Source organism: Bufo gargarizans, chromosome 2 (genome assembly GCF_014858855.1).
Source record: "Bufo gargarizans isolate SCDJY-AF-19 chromosome 2, ASM1485885v1, whole genome shotgun sequence".
NCBI lineage: Eukaryota > Metazoa > Chordata > Amphibia > Anura > Bufonidae > Bufo > Bufo gargarizans.
The window spans coordinates 714,359,954-714,381,524 of record NC_058081.1 but is presented as its reverse complement, the minus strand read 5'-3'; the positions used below and the strand labels follow the sequence as shown (position 1 = coordinate 714,381,524).

At 49.3% G+C, this 21,571-nt stretch overlaps 2 protein-coding genes across 6 annotated transcripts; both read left to right on the top strand.

The window, feature by feature from the left end:
- Positions 1 to 43: 43 nt before the first annotated feature.
- PSENEN (presenilin enhancer, gamma-secretase subunit) lies at positions 44 to 6,357 on the top strand. Of its 5 annotated transcripts, none has more exons than XM_044282596.1 (5): positions 44 to 182; positions 2,001 to 2,132; positions 3,917 to 4,035; positions 4,524 to 4,628; positions 6,046 to 6,357. In XM_044282596.1, exons 3-5 carry the CDS (start codon positions 3,975 to 3,977, stop codon positions 6,183 to 6,185), a joined length of 306 nt encoding a protein of 101 aa, XP_044138531.1. In that variant the 5' UTR covers positions 44 to 182; positions 2,001 to 2,132; positions 3,917 to 3,974; the 3' UTR covers positions 6,186 to 6,357. The 5 variants fall into 5 exon arrangements, with proteins under 5 accessions (XP_044138531.1, XP_044138533.1, XP_044138530.1 ...); XM_044282598.1 differs by having other exon boundaries at positions 59 to 194; positions 2,001 to 2,091; XM_044282595.1 differs by having other exon boundaries at positions 59 to 194.
- Positions 6,358 to 11,634: 5,277 nt separating this feature from the next.
- On the top strand, positions 11,635 to 20,648 carry HSPB6 (heat shock protein family B (small) member 6). The gene is made up of 3 exons (XM_044282589.1): positions 11,635 to 11,843; positions 17,333 to 17,455; positions 20,184 to 20,648. The coding sequence occupies exons 1-3, from the start codon at positions 11,658 to 11,660 to the stop codon at positions 20,361 to 20,363; spliced, it is 489 nt and encodes a 162-aa protein (XP_044138524.1). The 5' UTR covers positions 11,635 to 11,657; the 3' UTR covers positions 20,364 to 20,648.
- Positions 20,649 to 21,571: the final 923 nt, after the last annotated feature.

The following is a 21,571-nucleotide window of genomic DNA, read 5'->3' as shown; positions in this document are numbered from 1 at the left end:
CGGACGCCCTATTCGTCTCCGCTTCAGTGTTAATTGTCGGCGTAAAACTACAACTCCCGAAATGCTTTGCGTAGTGTTGCCGGCGGAGCATGCGCAGACCTTCCTGATGGGTTCCTGGACTACATTTCCCGACATTCCCGAGCGCAGGAAGTAACTCCAGCCAGGAAGAGGAAGATTGGGGGGTGAGCTGAGAGGTATATCGTCTGATATTAATCCTAAGAATCGCGATTGATGATCTGTCTTGACTCCTGACTTCATGGTGGGGCTGGAGAACTACAAGTCCCGGCATGCCTTGGGCCGGAAGTTGGCCAGATTAGGTGTTGGCGCTCTGTTCTTTAGAGAATATTATAATTTTTCTTTATTTCCGTTTATTTGGTGCCCCCATTATTGCTGCCAACCGCACCCCCATCTGATGTTCCCAGCTGCGGACCCCCATATCACATAGCCCCACCTTTATGTAAACTGGACCGTCCCAGGCGCGGCTTCCATGTCACACGGTCCTAACTTTACGGAAACCGATACTTTTTGCAAGGCGATAAGATTTGGGGTGTATGGGGCAGTCACCAAAAATCAGCAAGGCCCTAATCAGCTGTAGCATGGAGTGCCCCCTTTTTTAGTAGGGGATGCCCGCCCCCTTTTTTAGTAGGGGATGCCCGCCCCCTTTTTTAGTAGGGGGTTGCCTGCCCCCTTTTTTTAGTAGGGGGTTGCCTGCCCCCTTTTTTAGTAGGGGGTTGCCTGCCCCCTTTTTTAGTAGGGGGTTGCCTGCCCCCTTTTTTAGTAGGGGGTTGCCCGTCCCCTTTTTTAGTAGGGGGTTGCCCGTCCCCTTTTTTAGTAGGGGGTTGCCCGTCCCCTTTTTTAGTAGGGGGTTGCCCGCCCCCTTTTTTAGTAGGGGGTTGCCCGCCCCCTTTTTTAGTAGGGGGTTGCCCGCCCCCTTTTTTAGTAGGGGGTTGCCCGCCCCCTTTTTTAGTAGGGGGTTGCCCGCCCCCTTTTTTAGTAGGGGGGTTGCCCGCCCCCTTTTTTAGTAGGGGGGTTGCCCGCCCCCTTTTTTAGTAGGGGGGTTGCCCGCCCCCTTTTTTAGTAGGGGGGTTGCCCGCCCCCTTTTTTAGTAGGGGGGTTGCCCGCCCCCTTTTTTAGTAGGGGGTTGCCCGCCCCCTTTTTTAGTAGGGGGGTTGCCCGCCCCCTTTTTTAGTAGGGGGGTTGCCCGCCCCCTTTTTTAGTAGGGGGTTGCCCGCCCCCTTTTTTAGTTGGGGGGTTGCCCGCCCCCTTTTTTAGTAGGGGGGTTGCCCGCCCCCTTTTTAGTAGGGGGTTGCCCGCCCCCTTTTTAGTAGGGGGGTTGCCCGCCCCCTTTTTTAGTAGGGGGGTTGCCCGCCCCCTTTTTTAGTAGGGGGGTTGCCCGCCCCCTTTTTTAGTAGGGGGGTTGCCCGCCCCCTTTTTTAGTAGGGGGGTTGCCCGCCCCCTTTTTTAGTAGGGGGGTTGCCCGCCCCCTTTTTTAGTAGGGGGTTGCCCGCCCCCTTTTTTAGTAGGGGGGTTGCCCGCCCCCTTTTTTAGTAGGGGGGTTGCCCGCCCCTTTTTAGTAGGGGGTTGCCCGCCCCCTTTTTTAGTAGGGGGGTTGCCCGCCCCCTTTTTAGTAGGGGGGTTGCCCGCCCCCTTTTTAGTAGGGGGGTTGCCCGCCCCCTTTTTTAGTAGGGGTCCGTTGCTCGGCCCCCCTTTTTTAGTAGGGGACCGTTGCTCGACCCCCTTTTTTAGTAGGGGTTGTCCCGCCCCTTTTTTAGTAGGGGTTGTCCCGCCCCCTTTTTTAGTAGGGGTTGTCCCACTCCCTTTTTTAGTAGGGGTTGTCCGCCCCCTTTTTTGGTAGGGGTTGCCCCCCCCATTTAATAGGGGTTCCCCCATAGTAATAGATTTGGTAAACCCTCCTCTAACGAAGTGTTTTCTTACCATCGTCATAAAAAAATGCAAAATTCTTTGTTTGTTATATTCTGTATATTTTTCACTATTTACAGGACCTCTGCTGGCTGTCGCTGAACAGGAATGTGCTTGGTCCCATCTAGAGGCTGAACATCCAGGTTGACCCGGTATTTCTCACAGCTGAGGGTTGGTTCCAATTATATCCAGTCTAGAAAATCCTCTGTCAGGTAAACCATGTTGACCCCGGCCTGATGCACTTTACCTGCCCTGATACATTGTAACAAACTATCAGTCGTGGCGAGGGATTTGTACTGCTGTGTCCAGCTCCAGACCGGGTACAGTTGTAACAAACCCTCAGCTCTTAGTCTTAGGTCACATCTGCGTTATCTCTGTTGTTCTGCTCTGACGTAATCTGGAAAATGGAGGCAGATCCATCATATGACGGACCCCAAGCGCCTGACGGATCCCGATGGCGATAATGGGATCTGCCAGGTTCCCTTCATTTTACCGGACAAGATGGGGCCGATTGCTGAGCTGTTACACCAGGCGGTATTTGACAGAATTTGCAAAGTGTGAACGAAGCCTTAAAGGCCATGTGCACCTTTGGGGACAATTTCGTTTTTATTATTGCTTTGTACTTATTTTGAGATAAAAATCATTTTTTCAATCGGTCTTTATGAAAAATATGGAGTCCTTTTCTGTGTACAAAGCTGAGATGCTCCAGTAGCAGCCTGTGGATTTTCTGTCTTTTCCGTCAGACCAGGAGCAGACGGGCTCCTTATCTCTGCTCTCTGACCTTATAAACACTCATTATAGCCCAGCTCTTACTGATAAGAACGCAGCTTACAGAAGTGTTTATGACCTCCATAGTGTAGAGAACAAAGTGAAAGTACCAGCACACAGTTAACCCTTTGTGACCGAACGGCTCAATATTTTTAATAAAGGCCAATTGAAAATATGATTTTTAGCCCAAAATGAGTCAAATACAATTCTAAACAAAAATTGCCTCTGAAGGTGTATACGTAGCCCTTTAAGGGATATTCCGGTTATAGAAAGTTCTCACTTATCCGCAGGTTAGCTAGCGGATTACCTCTTGCGCCCCCCACCGATCACACGAATGGGGTCCCCATAGCCTGTGGAGCTCCCTGAAATGGACGGAGCTGCTGGTCGGAAAAACGTGCTCATTCCGACGAGCCCCTCCGATCATTTCAGGGAGCTTCACAGGCTGAGGGACCCCATTTGTGTGATCGGTACTTAGGCCCCCGGCCAATCTGATAGTTATCCCTATATCCTGTGGATAAGGGGCAACTTTTTAAACCAGAATACCCCTTTAATTGTATCACTCATTCTCTGTTTGCTAACGCTCACTGACAGCCAGCAGAGCTCTTGAAAGTGGAGAGGAACCGAAAGGCAAGGATGTTTCGTTATGCAGGGTTTACATAAAACTGGGGAAGGGGTGAGGGGCTCGGCAGAGGGTTGTGAGGCTTCGGTGACAGAAGGGTTAATCCTGCAGGCAGCGCTGGCTCTGGGATTCGGAGAGAGACTCAAACATTACCAAATACGGCCCTGGCGAGACGCCTCTCCTGAGAAGAGCGGAGGCCGTACGGGGGGCACAGCGCCAAAATATCTGAGTACACAGACGCGGACTCTTCATCAAGACTTAAATCATTAGAGGCCTCTCATACGCGGGAGGTCCCGGGCGTGTTAACCCTTAGTCCCCTGGGTTTGGAGTAAATGGTTCATTTACCTGAGATTAGGTGTTTGGTTTTCTGAATGGCATAGGAATATAACCCTGTGCCAGTCTTTATTGTAGTTCTACCATTCTATTTATGAACCAGGAAGCACAGGATGAACACTGCTGTAGGTCTCTCCCTGATAGCTGAGGCCTGAAGGACATAGAATTGCAGGAGACATGGTAAAAGGGTGAACAGTCAGTAAGCCGTGTCCTCTGAGGACCTATAAAGAACGCGCGTTCCTGTGTTCTCATTTCCTTTCTTCCTTATTGTGACAGAGGCGGAGAGATCCCGACCATAAGTGCGCCCTGAATATCCGAGCACCCCGACATCGCAATGAACCTGGAGCGTGTCCCCAACGAGGAGAAGCTGCAGCTGTGTAGAAAGTATTACCTGGGTCCGTGACAGTCCTATCCCCTGCATGTGTTTCCCTGGTGTCCTGTGGTGTTGTGTCCTGGGGTTTGGGGCGCGCTCCCCCGGTGCGCAGGGGTTTGGGGCGCGCTCCCCCGGTGCACAGGGGTGGGTTTGGGGCGCGCTCCCCCGGTGCACAGGGGTGGGGTTTGGGGCGCGCTCCCCCGGTGCGCAGGGGTGGGGTTTGGGGCGCGCTCCCCTGGTGCGCAGGGGTGGGGTTTGGGGCGCGCTCCCCTGGTGCGCAGGGGTGGGGTTTGGCGCGCGCTCCCCCGGTGCGCAGGGGTGGGGTTTGGCGCGCGCTCCCCCGGTGCGCAGGGGTGGGGTTTGGCGCGCGCTCCCCCGGTGCGCAGGGGCTTGCCGTTTCTTGACGTCTCAGTTTCTATCCCCTTCGCAGTCACTTGACCGACCTTCTCTGTATCAGAATTCCAGCTTTAATACATACACTATTAACCCCTTCATCGTGTTTGTCCACAGGGGGTTTTGCTCTGCTGCCGTTCCTGTGGCTCGTCAACGTAACGTGGTTCTTTAAGGAAGCGTTCTTCAAGCCGGTGTACACTGAGCAGCCCCAGATCCAGAGCTGTGAGTATTGGGGCACCAGGGGGAGGGGGGCTCCTCCTATTACCATTTACACTCATTGACAAAAAAAAAATCCTGCACCAAGAAGGAGATGTTGGAATGAAGCTTTCTGTGTGTGACTGTAATAATGATAGATGGAAGTGATTACAATACTGGAGGAAAGGAGAAGATCGTTGGGGAAAACTGTAAAAAGGAGGCTCTAGGACCCTGTTGAGCCACATCTAGCCTGGAGACGAGATGAGCTACGGCCTCTAGCCTGGAGACGAGATGAGCTACGGCCTCTAGCCTGGAGACGAGATGAGCTACGGCCTCCAGCCTGGAGACGAGATGAGCTACGGCCTCCAGCCTGGAGACGAGATGAGCTACGGCCTCCAGCCTGGAGACGAGATGAGCTACGGCCTCTAGCCTGGAGACATACAGGATCCGTGTGGTGTCCTGTGGCACAATTGCCCACAGATGTTGCAGCTGGGCCTGTGGCAACTGCTCGTGTGGAGATCAAGTGGTCCTCTCTGCTGGTGGTCTGTCTGGAGTCTGTTCGCCGTGAGCGTGCCCTCACGTAACCACTGCTCCCAATGCCTCCTAAGGCCTCTTGCACACGACAGTATGGCTTTTTCAGTATTTTGTGGTCCGCAAAAAATACGGATGACGTCCGTGTGCATTCTGTTTTTTGCGGAACAGCTGGCCCCTGATAGAACAGTCCTATCCTTGTCTGTTATGCGGACAATAATAGGACATGTTCTATCTTTAAACGAAACGGAAATACGAAAAAGGAAGGCATATGGAGTACCTTCCGTTTTTTTCTTTTTTTTTGCGGATCCATTGAAATAAATGGTTCCGTATGCGGAACGCAAAAAACAGAATGTGAATGGGGAAAAAATAAACGTTTGTGTGCAAGAGGCCTAACGGGTGGGTCAGAACAGCGTAGATGGCGGCAATTCATCAAATTGACCATCCTGCTTCTCTCAGTCCAATGATGCGCCCCTCTCCAAATCTGTCAGCTCAGCACAATGCCTTCAAGTGCGCTGTGGAGGCATCTCTTATAGTCAACAATCTCTCGCCAATAGGTACACTGCCCAAAAGTAGCCTCTGAGAGCAGTTTTTATAGAGCAGCACCTTTGCAGCCTCTTCAGACCCGATCAGACCTCCTCTGTAATCATGTCCAGCAGTTTTGCAGCAATCCAACATTTCTGGTGCAGTATTTTTTGGGTGTCGGTGTGTACCGTATATGTCGGTGAGATCTGACAAGTGTTCAGAGTAAAGTGTCCCTCATCTAGGACAGCACTGGGGGGACATAATAGCTCGCACAGGGGTGCTCACCCCACTTTTCCACAGTTTTGAGCGGCAGATTTTTCCGTTCAGGGCTCTGGTAAAGCGAGGACTGCGATGAACGGACCTGCTAATTCTCTCTTTCCTCCTGCAGACGTGAAGCGCTCTGCCTTCGGCCTCTTTGTGTGGGTGGTCATCCTCACCACGTGGATCAGCATCTATCAGACGCATCGCGCCAGCTGGGGGGCCACCGGCGACTACCTCTCCTTCACTATACCACTAGGCATCCCCTGATGTGGCGGGGGACACTGTCATTCCAGACCCGGGACCACCCAGGACTTCTTTCTTTTGCTCCGGACCCCTCGTCACAACACAGACTAACAAAGCGCGCGCAGCCCGGACCGGGGCGTTTCGCTGTATAATGGGACGGATCTGTTATAATTGTCCAATAAAATGTTAAAGGTTCCGTCCTATTGGTCGTTCTTGTCCTGGCTGTTGACAGCCTAGGGCCGGGTGGGGGAGGGGTACAAATGGAGTGCTTCCACTACAGATCTAATTAGGATACACTGTATTGCTCCTTTCCGGAGTCTGGGAAAGCTGGGTGATAATTACAGGGAGTAGAAGTTGTAGAAAAAGGGTCCTTTAAGTGCACTGCCCCCATACGTTCAGCTGCGGGTGCACGGAGTGACTCACCTCCTATAAATTCACATCGGACCGGTCACTGCAGATTATCCCTAATCCCTTATGTCTCTGTCCTGGACAAGAGCTGCTCTCCGCTTACAGCGCCCCCTGTGGGCAGAATTTCCAGTGCTCTCCCCATTACAGGTGGCAGAGAGGAGGCGTTCAGTGTGACCTGGAGAAAATGTTGTCACTGCTATGGAAACATTACTGGCTATATATAACCTGCGGGGGTCAGATGTCCGTAAGGATATCAGATAGGACACAATGCAGGGAATGATAGACGGATTACACAGCTGCTCTTAAAGCTTCTCCACCCAAATTTACAGTAGTCACAGTGTACATTACTTATACTGAGGTACATCCTGTAATATCCTCCAGAGCTGCACTCACTATTCTGCTGGTGGAGTCACTGTGTACATACAGTACAGACCAAAAGTTTGGACGCACCTTCTCATTCAAAGAGTTTTCTTTATTTTCATGACTATGAAAATTGTAGATTCACACTGAAGGCATCAAAACTATGAATTAACACATGTGGAATTATATACATAACAAAAAAGTGTGAAACAACTGAAAATATGTCATATTCTAGGTCCTTCAAAGTAGCCACCTTTTGCTTTGTTACTGCTTTGCACACTCTTGGCATTCTCTTGATGAGCTTCAAGAGGTAGTCACCTGAAATGGTCTTCCAACAGTCTTGAAGGAGTTCCCAGAGATGCTTAGCACTTGTTGGCCCTTTTGCCTTCACTCTGCGGTCCAGCTCACCCCAAACCATCTCGATTGGGTTCAGGTCCGGTGACTGTGGAGGCCAGGTCATCTGGCGCAGCACCCCATCACTCTCCTTCATGGTCAAATAGCCCTTACACAGCCTGGAGGTGTGTTTGGGGTCATTGTCCTGTTGAAAAATTAATGATGGTCCAACTAAACGCAAACCGGATGGAATAGCATGCTGCTGCAAGATGCTGTGGTAGCCATGCTGGTTCAGTATGCCTTCAATTCTGAATAAATCCCCAACAGTGTCACCAGCAAAGCACCCCCACACCATCACACCTCCTCCTCCATGCTTCACGGTGGGAACCAGGCATGTAGAGTCCATCCGTTCACCTTTTCTGCGTTGCACAAAGACACGGTGGTTGGAACCAAAGATCCCAAATTTGGACTCATCAGACCAAAGCACAGATTTCCACTGGTCTAATGTCCATTCCTTGTGTTCTTTAGCCCAAACAAGTCTCTTCTGCTTGTTGCCTGTCCTTAGCAGTGGTTTCCTAGCAGATATTCTACCATGAAGGCCTGATTCACACAGTCTCCTCTTAACAGTTGTTCTAGAGATGTGTCTGCTGCTAGAACTCTGTGTGGCATTGACCTAGTCTCTAATCTGAGCTGCTGTTAACCTGCGATTTCTGAGGCTGGTGACTCGGATGAACTTATCCTCCGCAGCAGAGGTGACTCTTGGTCTTCCTTTCCTGGGGCGGTCCACATGCGAGCCAGTTTCTTTGTAGCGCTTGATGGTTTTTGTGACTGCACTTGGGGACACTTTCAAAGTTTTCCCAATTTTTCGGACTGACTGACCTTCATTTCTTAAAGTAATGATGGCCACTCGTTTTTCTTTACTTAGCTGCTTTTTTCTTGCCATAATACAAATTCTAACAGTCTATTCAGTAGGACTATCAGCTGTGTATCCACCTGACTTCTCCACAACGCAACTGATGGTCCCAACCCCATTTATAAGGCAAGAAATCCCACTTATTAAACCTGACAGGGCACACCTGTGAAGTGAAAACCATTTCAGGTGACTACCTCTTGAAGCTCATCAAGAGAATGCCAAGAGTGTGCAAAGCAGTAATCAAAGCAAAAGGTGGCTACTTTGAAGAACCTAGAATATGACATATTTTCAGTTGTTTCACACTTTTTTGTTATGTATATAATTCCACATGTGTTAATTCATAGTTTTGATGCCTTCAGTGTGAATAGTCATGAAAATAAAGAAAACTCTTTGAATGAGAAGTACTTATCCTGTACTGATCCTGAGTTACATCCTGTATTATACTCCAGAGCTGCACTCACTATTCTGCTGGTGCAGTCACTGTGTACATGCATTACATTACTTATCCTGTACTGATCCTGAGTTACATCCTGCATTATACTCCAGAGCTGCACTCACTATTCTGCTGGTGCAGTCACTATGTACATACATTACATTACTTATCCTGTACTGATCCTGAGTTACATCCTGTATTATACTCCAGAGCTGCACTCACTATTCTGCTGGTGCAGTCACTGTGTACATACATTACTTATCCTGTACTGATCCTGAGTTACATCCTGTATTATACTCCAGAGCTGCACTCACTATTCTGCTGGTGCAGTCACTGTGTACATACATTACATTACTTATCCTGTACTGATCCTGAGTTACATCTGGTATTATACTCCAGAGCTGCACTCACTATTCTGCTGGTGCAGTCACTGTGTACATACATTACATTACTTTTCCTGTACTGATCCTGAGTTACATCCTGTATTATACCCCAGAGCTGCACTCACTATTCTGCTGGTGAAGTCACTGTGTACATACATTACATTACTTATCCTGTACTGATCCTGAGTTACATCTGGTATTATACTCCAGAGCTGCACTCACTATTCTGCTGGTGCAGTCACTGTGTACATACATTACTTATCCTGTACTGATCCTGAGTTACATCCTGTATTATACTCCAGAGCTGCACTCACTATTCTGCTGGTGCAGTCACTGTATACATACATTACTTATCCTGTACTGATCCCGAGTTACATCCTGTATTATACTCCAGAGCTGCACTCACTATTCTGCTGGTGCAGTCACTGTGTACATACATTACTTATCCTGCACTGATCCTGAGTTACATCCTGTATTATACTCCAGAGCTGTACTCACTATTCTGCTGGTGCAGTCACTGTGTACATACATTACTTATCCTGTACTGATCCTGAGTTACATCCTGTATTATACTCCAGAGCTGCACTCACTATTCTGCTGGTGCAGTCACTGTATACATACATTACTTATCCTGTACTGATCCCGAGTTACATCCTGTATTATACTCCAGAGCTGCACTCACTATTCTGCTGGTGCAGTCACTGTGTACATACATTACAATATTATCCAATCTCGATAGTTTGCCGTGAGCAAAACACACTGGCCTTCGGACACAACTGTAACAATCCATCAGCTGTGAGAAGTACCTTTTCCCTGATTTCCTGCTTCTAGATAAAGCCGTGCACATTCTGTTGCAGAGCAAACAGCCCAGAAAATGTCCTGTCATTTTACATGGATGGACCCGGCCTTAGAGCGGTGTTCCGGCATTGCAGTTTTCAGCATCACTTGACAGGAAACAATACGTTACCACTTACTAATAGTGACGTTTTTTCTCCATCGTGGCCACGGGACATTTTCCACTGTGTCGGTTCCCTGTCTCGATGACATCACGTCTACACCTGAGGCATGGCAAGGTTTATCAGGTTCTGCCTGGACCCCGTAGACATGACATCAGCAATGATGCGGGGTTTTTCCAACAGGACGTCAAGCAGGCTTGGCTCCAGGGCTGCCATTAGGAATTTTAGGGCCCCATACAGGTAAACTGTGTGCCCCCCCCCCCCATCCATTTTTATTTACGTTGTTTACCAATCAACATAAAAATGTTCACTATATTGTTCGGGTTATTATGATTACAGAGAGACCAAATACTCTTTTGTGATATTTAATTTAATTTAAAAAAAAACAGCAATACTACGAATCATAAAAAAAAGACGACCTATTTTATGTGTATTGTTGTGGGTAAAGCAGCTGTTTACTATAGAGAAGGTCTGGGGTTCAAACCTCGCTGAGACCTGGAATGTTTATAGTAAAAGTTATTGCAGAAAAATAGAATTTTTTTGCTTATGGTAAAAGTTACAATTTTCTGTAAAGTTATTGTTACTAAAATAATAACGCAGAAAAAAAACCATGAAAGTTTTTGTATCACAAAACAAAGTTTGGTGTCCCTGTTCTAGTAAGCTGTGCGATATAGTGAACACACTGTCCATGGTCATCCCTTCGTTTCAGTACTATACTGTTTATTTAGAGCAGGCATGTCCAAACTGAGGCCCTCCTAATAGCTGTAAGCTATCCAGGCATGCTGGGAGTTGTAGTTTTGGAACAGCTGGAGGGCCGCAGTTTGGACATGCTTGATTTAGAGCTACGACTGTGAAGAAAGTCAGCCCTTATACCAGAGCAGGTCTATAGTGTAATGGTAAGTCTTCTGCCTGCCATACAGAAGGTCCTGGGTTCAAATCTTGACAAAGACCTGTTAAAAATGTCTTTAGTCGAAGTCTATGTACTGGAATTGGGCTCCTCTGCCCACTCATATCCAAAGTGAATACTAATGAGGGTGCCGCCCCTGCTTGGACCTGGGGGCTCGCTGGTACACACTCCCCGTGGGTCTTGCACGGACATGTAAACACAGGTCACAGATGGTAATGATGCTGGAGGAGTCCAAATGTACACAGGACGTCATCATCTGACATGTAATGCAGTAAGGTTCAATGCTGGTCTTTTTTGTTTTTATTATAACTGGAAAAACCCTTTAAAGGGCCAATCGCCTGAAAATAGTCCCCTTCTTATTACAGTGCTGGACCATTATAAAAGGAGTGGCTGATATCAGTCCACATATGGATGTTAAAGTCTCCGCACTGGATTAATGTGACATAAAGTAGTGATCATGGGGGTCAGGGACAGACTGAAGAACCTGCCGGTTAGCCTCTCCCCAGCCTGACATGGCTGATAACATGGAGCAATAGCTTCCGGCAGACTAGACAGCCTCTGGTATAATCCACACCTCTGCTTAGGAGATGATTCACAAATACATAAATTGCTCAGTCACTGAGCCTGCATCTATTTTTGCAGTTGTCCCCCCCAGAGGATCTGGATACTTTCCACGTTTCTCCTGGATGTGTCTGTGATGTTCCAGCCAATTCTAGAGATTTCTTTGAGTCGGGAGGGGGGGGGGGTCTTATATATAAAGCTGCCTGCCTGGCTCTCCGAGGCTCACTCTGTAGACAGCAGTTATGGATATTACAATACATCACCCATGGATGCGCCGGCCGGTCATGGCTCCGCCGCTCTTCCCCAGCCGCATCCTGGGACAGAGGTTTGGAGAAGGGATCCTGGAGTCGGATCTGTTTGCGTCTATGATCAGCCCCTATTATGTCCGGTCACCCAGCATCCCCCAGCCAGAAACCGGACTGTCCGAGGTCAGCAACGGCTAGAGTGGTCACTGACTGTAAAGGGTCCACCTGAGTCCATTCTGGTGGGAAAGTTTCTAACACTGTTATGGAGGATCTGTGGATGACACACTGTTATGGAGGATCTGTGGATGATACTGTTATGGGGGATCTGTGGATGACACTGTTATGGAGGATCTGTGGATGACACACTGTTATGGGGGCTCTGTGGATGACACTGTTATGGGGGCTCTGTGGATGACACTGTTATGGAGGATCTGTGGATGATACTGTTATGGGGGATCTGTGGATGACACTGTTATGGGGGATCTGTGGATGACACACTGTTATGGGGGATCTGTGGATGACACTGTTATGGGGGATCTGTGGATGACACGGTTATGGAGGATCTGTTGATGTCACTGTTATGGGGAATCTGTGGATGACACTGTTATGGGGGATCTGTGGATGACACACTGTTATGGGGAATCTGTGGATGACACGGTTATGGAGGATCTGTTGATGTCACTGTTATGGGGATCTGTGGATGATACTGTTATGGGGATCTGTGGATGACACTGTTATGGGGGATCTGTGGATGACACGGTTATGGAGGATCTGTGGATGACACTGTTATGGGGAATCTGTGGATGACACACTGTTATGGGGGGGATCTGTGGATGACACACTGTTATGGGGAATCTGTGGATGACACTGTTATGGGGGGTCTGTGGATGACACGGTTATGGAGGATCTGTTGATGTCACTGTTATGGGGATCTGTGGATGATACTGTTATGGGGATCTGTGGATGACACTGTTATGGGGGATCTGTGGATGACACGGTTATGGAGGATCTGTGGATGACACTGTTATGGGGGCTCTGTGGATGACACTGTTATGGGGGATCTGTGGAGGACACTGTTATGGGGGATCTGTGGATGACACGGTTATGGAGGATCTGTGGATGACACTGTTATGGGGATCTGTGGATGACACACTGTTATGGGGGGATCTGTGGATGATACTGTTATGGGGGATCTGTGGATGACACTGTTATGGGGGATCTGTGGATGACACACTGTTATGGGGGATCTGTGGATGACACACTGTTATGGGGGGTCTGTGGATGACACGGTTATGGAGGATCTGTTGATGTCACTGTTATGGGGATCTGTGGATGACACTTATGGGGAATCTGTGGATGATATTGTTATGGGGGATCTGTGGATGACACGGTTATGGAGGATCTGTGGATGACACGGTTATGGGGGATCTGTGGATGAAACTGTTATGGGGGGTCTGTGGATGACACGGTTATGGAAGATCTGTTGATGTCACTGTTATGGGGATCTGTGGATGATACTGTTATGGGGGATCTGTGGATGACACTGTTATGGGGGATCTGTGGATGACACTGTTATGGGGGATCTGTGGATGACACTGTTATGGGGAATCTGTGGATGATACTGTTATAGGGGATCTGTGGATGACACTGTTATGGGGGATCTGTGGATGACACGGTTATGGAGGATCTGTGGATGACACTGTTATGGGGGATCTGTGGATGAAACTGTTATGGGGGGTCTGTGGATGACACGGTTATGGAAGATCTGTTGATGTCACTGTTATGGGGATCTGTGGATGATACTGTTATGGGGGATCTGTGGATGACACTGTTATGGGGGATCTGTGGATGACACTGTTATGGGGGATCTGTGGATGACACTGTTATGGGGAATCTGTGGATGATACTGTTATAGGGGATCTGTGGATGACACTGTTATGGGGGATCTGTGGATGACACGGTTATGGAGGATCTGTGGATGACACTGTTATGGGGGATCTGTGGATGACACGGTTATGGAGGATCTGTGGATGACACTGTTATGGAGGATCTGTGGATGACACTGTTATGGGGATCTGTGGATGACACTGTTATGGGGGATCTGTGGATGACACTGTTATGGGGGATCTGTGGATGACACGGTTATGGAGGATCTGTGGATGACACTGTTATGGAGGATCTGTGGATGACACTGTTATGGGGATCTGTGGATGACACACTGTTATGGGGGGATCTGTGGATGATACTGTTATGGGGGATCTGTGGATGACACTGTTATGGGGGATCTGTGGATGACACACTGTTATGGGGGATCTGTGGATGACACACTGTTATGGGGGGTCTGTGGATGACACGGTTATGGAGGATCTGTTGATGTCACTGTTATGGGGATCTGTGGATGACACTTATGGGGAATCTGTGGATGATACTGTTATGGGGGATCTGTGGATGACACTGTTATGGGGGATCTGTGGATGACACACTGTTATGGGGGATCTGTGGATGACACTGTTATGGGGGATCTGTGGATGACACGGTTATGGAGGATCTGTTGATGTCACTGTCATGGGGAATCTGTGGATGACACTGTTATGGGGGATCTGTGGATGACACACTGTTATGGGGAATCTGTGGATGACACGGTTATGGAGGATCTGTTGATGTCACTGTTATGGGGATCTGTGGATGATACTGTTATGGGGATCTGTGGATGACACTGTTATGGGGGATCTGTGGATGACACGGTTATGGAGGATCTGTGGATGACACTGTTATGGGGAATCTGTGGATGACACACTGTTATGGGGGGGATCTGTGGATGACACACTGTTATGGGGAATCTGTGGATGACACTGTTATGGGGGGTCTGTGGATGACACGGTTATGGAGGATCTGTTGATGTCACTGTTATGGGGATCTGTGGATGATACTGTTATGGGGATCTGTGGATGACACTGTTATGGGGGATCTGTGGATGACACGGTTATGGAGGATCTGTGGATGACACTGTTATGGGGGCTCTGTGGATGACACTGTTATGGGGGATCTGTGGATGACACGGTTATGGAGGATCTGTGGATGACACTGTTATGGGGATCTGTGGATGACACACTGTTATGGGGGGATCTGTGGATTATACTGTTATGGGGGATCTGTGGATGACACTGTTATGGGGGATCTGTGGATGACACACTGTTATGGGGGATCTGTGGATGACACACTGTTATGGGGGGTCTGTGGATGACACGGTTATGGAGGATCTGTTGATGTCACTGTTATGGGGATCTGTGGATGACACTTATGGGGAATCTGTGGATGATATTGTTATGGGGGATCTGTGGATGACACGGTTATGGAGGATCTGTGGATGACACGGTTATGGGGGATCTGTGGATGAAACTGTTATGGGGGGTCTGTGGATGACACGGTTATGGAAGATCTGTTGATGTCACTGTTATGGGGATCTGTGGATGATACTGTTATGGGGGATCTGTGGATGACACTGTTATGGGGGATCTGTGGATGACACTGTTATGGGGGATCTGTGGATGACACTGTTATGGGGAATCTGTGGATGATACTGTTATGGGGGATCTGTGGATGACACGGTTATGGAGGATCTGTGGATGACACTGTTATGGGGGATCTGTGGATGACACGGTTATGGAGGATCTGTGGATGACACTGTTATGGGGATCTGTGGATGACACTGTTATGGGGGATCTGTGGATGACACTGTTATGGGGATCTGTGGATGACACGGTTATGGAGGATCTGTGGATGACACTGTTATGGGGGATCTGTGGATGACACTGTTATGGGGGATCAGTGGATTCACTGTCATGGGGGATTTGTGGATAACACGGTTATGGGGGTCTGTGGATGACACATTGGTATGGGGGTCTGTGGATGACACTGATATGGGGGGGATCTGTGGATGACACACTGTTATGGGGGATCTGTGGATGACACACTGTTATGGGAGTCTGTGGATGACACTGTTATAGGGGATCTGTGGATGACACTGTTATGGGGGATCTGTGGATGACACGGTTATGGAGGATCTGTGGATGACACTGTTATGGAGGATCTGTGGATGACACTGTTATGGGGATCTGTGGATGACACTGTTATGGGGGATCTGTGGATGACACTGTTATGGGGGATCTGTGGATTCACTGTCATGGGGGATTTGTGGATGACACGTTTATGGGAGTCTGTGGATGACACTGATATGGGGGGGGACCTGTGGATGACACACTGTTATGGAGGATGTGTGGATGACACTGTTATAGGGGGTCTGTGGATGACACTGTTATGGGGATCTGTGGATGACACTGTTATGTGGGATCTGTGGATTACACTGTTATGGGGGATTTGTGGATGACACGTTTATGGGAGTCTGTGGATGACACTGATATGGGGGGGGACCTGTGGATGACACACTGTTATGGAGGATGTGTGGATGACACTGTTATAGGGGGTCTGTGGATGACACTGTTATGGGGATCTGTGGATGACACTGTTATGGGGGATCTGTGGATGACACTGTTATGGGGGATCTGTGGATGACACACTGTTATGGGGGATCTGTGGATGACACACTGTTATGGTGGGTCTGTGGATGACACTGTTATGGGGGATCTGTGGATGACACCCTGTTATGGGGATCTGTGGAGGACACACTGTTATGGAGGATCTGTGCATGACACTGTTATGGGGATCTGTGGATGACACCCTGTTATGGGGGATCTGTGGATGACACCCTGTTATGGGGGATCTGTGGATGACACCCTGTTATGGGGGATCTGTGGATGACACCCTGTTATGGGGATCTGTGGATGACACTGTTATGGGGGGATCTGTGGATGACACGGTTATGTCGGTCTGTGGATGACACTGATATGGGGGGGGGGGGGGGATCTGTGGATGACATTGTTATGGGGGACCTGTGGCTGATGCACTGTTATGGGGGATCTGTGGATAACACACTGTTATGGAGGATCTGTGGATGACACTGTTATGGGGATCTGTGGATGACACACTGTTATGGAGGATCTGTGGATGACACTGTTATGGGGATATGTGGATGACACTGTTATGGGGGATCTGTGGATGACACTGTTATGGGGGATCTGTGGATGACATTGTTATGGGGGATCTGTGGATGACATTGTTATGGGAGATCTGTGGATGACATGCTGTTATAGGGGGATCTGTGGATGACACGCTATTATGGGGGATCTGTGGATGACACTGTTATTGGGGATCTGTGGATGACACACTGTTATTGGGGATCTGTAGATGACACACTGTTATGGGGGATTTGTGGATAACACACTTATGGGGGATCTGTGGCTGACACTGTTATGGGGAATCTGGATGACACACTGTTATGGGGGGATCTGTGGATGACACTGTTATGGGGGATCTGTGGATGGCACACTGTTATGGGGGATCTGTGGATGACACTGTTATGGGGGATCTGTGGATGACACTGTTATGGGGATCTGTGGATGGCACTGTTATGGGGGATCTGTGGATGGCACTGTTATGGGGGATCTGTGGATGGCACTGTTATGGGGGATCTGTGGGTGACACACTGTTATGGGAGCACTCAGTGATGAACCTGGTGCTTCCACCTAATTACTTGTGTTCTCTGTTCCTCTCAGGTGAAGCTGGACAAGGATCAGTTCTCTGTTCTTCTGGATGTCAAACACTTCTCGCCTGAGGAGCTGACAGTCAAAGTGGTGGGAGATCACGTGGAAGTTCACGCCAAGCATGAGGAGCGTCCGGTAAGAAGGAGCCTCTGCACTTATTATTAGGGATCATTTCTGGGTTCTCCGTGATGGGTGCTCTTGTTTAGAAAACCGCAGTGCGGTGCCAGATCTGTCAGACAACGGGCACCAATAGCGGCGGACGCGCCCAAGTGCTGCATGTGACAGTATTCTGCTTGTAAGATATGACAAAACGTGCAAAGGAGTGCACAGCTGTGGCTTTCTTACACTGACTGGATAGTGTCACGCGGGGAACCCCCCCCCCCCCGCAATTGGTAACACCCATCTGGACCTTCATTGTAGATGGCTGGGAATTTGTTCAATAACTTCTAGGAGGAATAATAGGGGAAGTTCTCAACACAACAGTCATAAGAATAGATGCATCATCCAACAAGTACACCCAACATCCTCCTGACAAAGCACTCCACAGGACTACGCGCAGGTTCATTGGATTTCTTTCGTTTTCACGGCTCTTGATTGGGAGGCTTTTTGGATCATGTGTTTAAAAAACTGATTTTCAGCAGGTTTTAACCTAAAAAGTAATTTATTATACATATCTCTCTCTATCTTAAAGGGAGCCTGTCCCCTCCATATGGCCATATACAGCGCTTACATTGCCCTATAGCACACCTATACATGAATGTAACGGTACCTTTGTCTTTGTCTTTACACTTGCAGAAGCTGGAAAAACGAACTTTGATTGATATGTAAATGAGCCCTCGCAAGTGCCCGGGGGCGGCGTTCACTGTGTTGGTGCCCAGGCTGCCCTGCTTTTTCATTGTTTCCCCGCCCCAGCCCCTTCCCCCGCCCTCCTATTCCCTTATGTCATCCTTCGAGCCGAGATCCCGCACCTGAGCACTGCCTCGCCGGAGCATGCGCACTGCGATGCCCATTGTTGGCACGGCATCACTTTAACTACTGCGCATGCACCGGCGAACGGCGCAAAACCAGCGGCAATGTGGCGTTTTCCAGCGCATGCGCAGTAGTTAAAGCGATGCAATGCCCACAATAGGCATCGCAGTGCACATGCTCCAGCCCGGCGAGGCAGTGCGGGATCTCGGCCAGGGAATAGAAGAGCGGGCACAGGCAGAGGCTGGGGAGGGGAAACAATGAAAAAAAGCAGAGCAGCCTGGGCACCAACACAGTGAACGCCGCCCCTGGACACTTGCGAGGGCTCATTTGCATATCAATCAAAGTTCGTTTTTCCAGCTTCTGCAAGTGTAAAGACAAAGACAAAGGTACCGTAACATTCATGTACAGGTGTGCGATAGGACAATGTAAGCGCTGTATATGGCCATATGGAGGGGACAGACTGCCTTTAAGTGATTACAGCCAGGCCGCCATCTTACCATTTCAGGAATGGTTTCATGATTTGTTCCAACTTGGACTATGCAAATGTAAAAGGTAATAGGCCCTTAAAGGGGTTCTCCAGGAAGAACCTAAAATGGACGCCAGCAACCTGTCCTAGAATGTGAGCAGGACTGGTTCCCTCCACTTGCAGAGCTGTCTACGGGAGCGTGGCCTCACTACACATTACGTTCTGGCATTTGCATACACTACACTGGGAGCGTTCCTGTCAGGCTGCTCAGCCATGATGGTAGGCACAGTCTGTTGTAGAGCAGTGCCGTGTGTTGTCAGGCCACGCCCCCTCGGCCCTGCTCACCTTCTAGGACAGGTTGCTGTGGCCATTTTAAACCATTCCCAGAGAACCCCTTTAATCTTTTTTAATTTATTGGAAAAGTCAGTTCTGTGACACGTCAGGAACATTCAGGCTTGAAACGCGTAGACTCGGACAGTGTCACCTGTTTTTATAGTAAAGTTTTGGATTTTTCCCTTGTGGGAATCGCGCTCTGCCGGAACCTTTCTGTAACGGAATCATATGGACAGCTTTATGACAGTATGATTCCATTACAGAAAGGTCCTGCTAATGATGTGCGCTCCTGTAGGCCAGACCGCATGGTCCCACAAGGGAAAGAGCCCTTATAATGAGAGGCTTAGAAAAGGGGCCTTCTTCACGACATCAATACAGGAAAGGATTCTCTACAGTTAGAGCAGTGACACTATGGAATGCCCTACTATAAGAGCTGGTAATCTCACCGTTTAAAGGGGTATTCTCATCTGGGACAGTGATGGCATATCACCAGGACATCGATATGTGCGGGTGTCACCCTCCTGTCTCCAGAGCAGGGCCCTCCTGTAAATGGCTAGGTGTCAGTGCTTGCGCGGTGCTCTCTTAGTCTCTATGGGACTTCCGAAAATAACTCCCACAGTGATAGATGGCGAGCACGCAACGCGCTCTCCCTTACTTCGGGGTGGGAGGCTCCATTCTCTAGCTAGGAGCAGGTCCCAGAGATGAGAGCCAAAGCTATCCTAGGGATAGGCCATCCATTTCCCAGATGGGCCAATCCCTTTAACTATTGATCACCTATCCTCGGGATCGGTTATCAATATATCGGATGGGTGGGAGTCCGATTCCTGGCGCCCCAGCCGATCAGCTGTTGGAAGGGGAGGCAGCACTAGGCCTTTGCCGTCACATTCATGGCCTTTCGGCAGCTCGGTCCCATTCAAGTGAATGGGGCTGAGCTGCAATACCAGACACAGCCACTATACGATGGGCGGCGCTGTGCTCGGTATGATTGATAGGTCATGAATATGTAAGCCCTGGACAAACCCCAACAGGAAGTGGCATGGAAGGATCGGGGTGTGACCTGCTGTGTGCTAAATTCTGCCTCTCTCCCGTCTCCAGGATGAACACGGCTTTATCTCCCGGGAGTTTCACCGCCGCTACAAGGTTCCCCCGACGGTCGATCCGACTGCTCTAACTTCTGCTCTCTCTGCGGAAGGCCTGCTCTCCATCCAAGCTCCCATCAAGGAGGGCACCAAGACTGAGGAGCGGAGCATACCCATAGCCAGAAAGGAGAAGTGAAAGCAGCGGACAGTCCTCCAGCGCCCTCTACTGGCCCTCACCCATGCCTGCACCCGCCTCTGTGGCTTACCCTATAGAAGTGGCCATTCGGACTATACAGTCCCCGGCTTGCTTTAGAAACTGCGCTGCCGCTCTAGCCCCTCGTCGCAGATTTGCCGCGGTTCTCGCTCGTCGACTTAGATATGGAAAACTGTGGTGTTTAAAGGGCCGATCTGAGTGTGAATATAAAGTGTTCTCCTGCCTAAAATGATGAGTAACGTGAGAAATAATAAAACGTCAATCACACCGGCAGCACTTTACTTCTGCGGCGTCGCCTCCTTAGCTTCAATCCACAAAGGATGACTGCGCCCCCCGGTGGTCGAGGCATAACACTGCATGGATAAGGCCATTTTTCCTGTAAACGCCTGAGCCGACACGGCAGACGGACTATTGGTTTCTGAGAGCTGCAGTCACATGAGATGGAGGCGGGTCTGGTGTGCATTTGGCGGCCTCTAGGCTACCCCAAACAGAGCTGATCACTTATCCTTCTGCTGCAGATTTTGCTGTGTGAACACAGACTGATAGGGCATGAAGCATATAGAGCCCCTCGCCTTCTCTGATGTATATCACACAGTAAGGCCTCATGCACACGACCGCATGTATTTTGCGATCCACAAAAAATACGGATGTCGTCCGTGTGCCGGCCCCTAATAGAACAGTCCTATCCTTGTCAGTAATGCGGACAATAATAGGACACGTTCTATTTGTTTGCGGACATACGGAAACAGAATGCACACGGAGTAACTTCAGTATTTTTTGCGGACCCATATAGCCTACAAACAAAAAAAAGAAGAAAAAACTGAACGGACATGGAAAGAAAAAACGTTGGTGTGCATATGAGCCCTAAAGGGGTTTTCTGGGAGTAACATATTGATGGACTATTCTCAGTAGAGGCCATCAATATCTGGTGGGGGTCGGACTCCCAGCATCCCCATCAATCATCTGTTTGAAATGGCCCCGGAGCTGAGACCTCTTCCTAGGCCTATGACGTCATGTTCATCGGGCTCCTGGCCTTAGCGCAGCTTAGAGCTGCCATACCAAGCACGGCCACTATACAATGTATGGCGCTGTACTTAATTTACTGTGAGGAGGCCGCTGTGCTCACCTCTTCAAACAGCTGAACGGTGGGGGGGCGGGTTGGGTGTCGGAGCCCCCCCCAGATCAGACAT

Excerpts from the sequence above, each read along its gene's own strand:
- PSENEN (XM_044282596.1), top strand. The coding sequence starts at position 3,975 with ATGAACCTGGAGCGTGTCCCCAACGAGGAGAAGCTGCAGCTGTGTAGA. Across the intron at positions 4,036-4,523 it reads GTGTAGAAAGTATTACCTGG|GGGGTTTTGCTCTGCTGCCG; the intron begins GTCCGTGACAGT and ends GTTTGTCCACAG. Across the intron at positions 4,629-6,045 it reads GCAGCCCCAGATCCAGAGCT|ACGTGAAGCGCTCTGCCTTC; the intron begins GTGAGTATTGGG and ends TTCCTCCTGCAG.
- HSPB6 (XM_044282589.1), top strand. The coding sequence starts at position 11,658 with ATGGATATTACAATACATCACCCATGGATGCGCCGGCCGGTCATGGCT. Across the intron at positions 11,844-17,332 it reads CAGAAACCGGACTGTCCGAG|GTGAAGCTGGACAAGGATCA; the intron begins GTCAGCAACGGC and ends TGTTCCTCTCAG. Across the intron at positions 17,456-20,183 it reads CCAAGCATGAGGAGCGTCCG|GATGAACACGGCTTTATCTC; the intron begins GTAAGAAGGAGC and ends TCCCGTCTCCAG.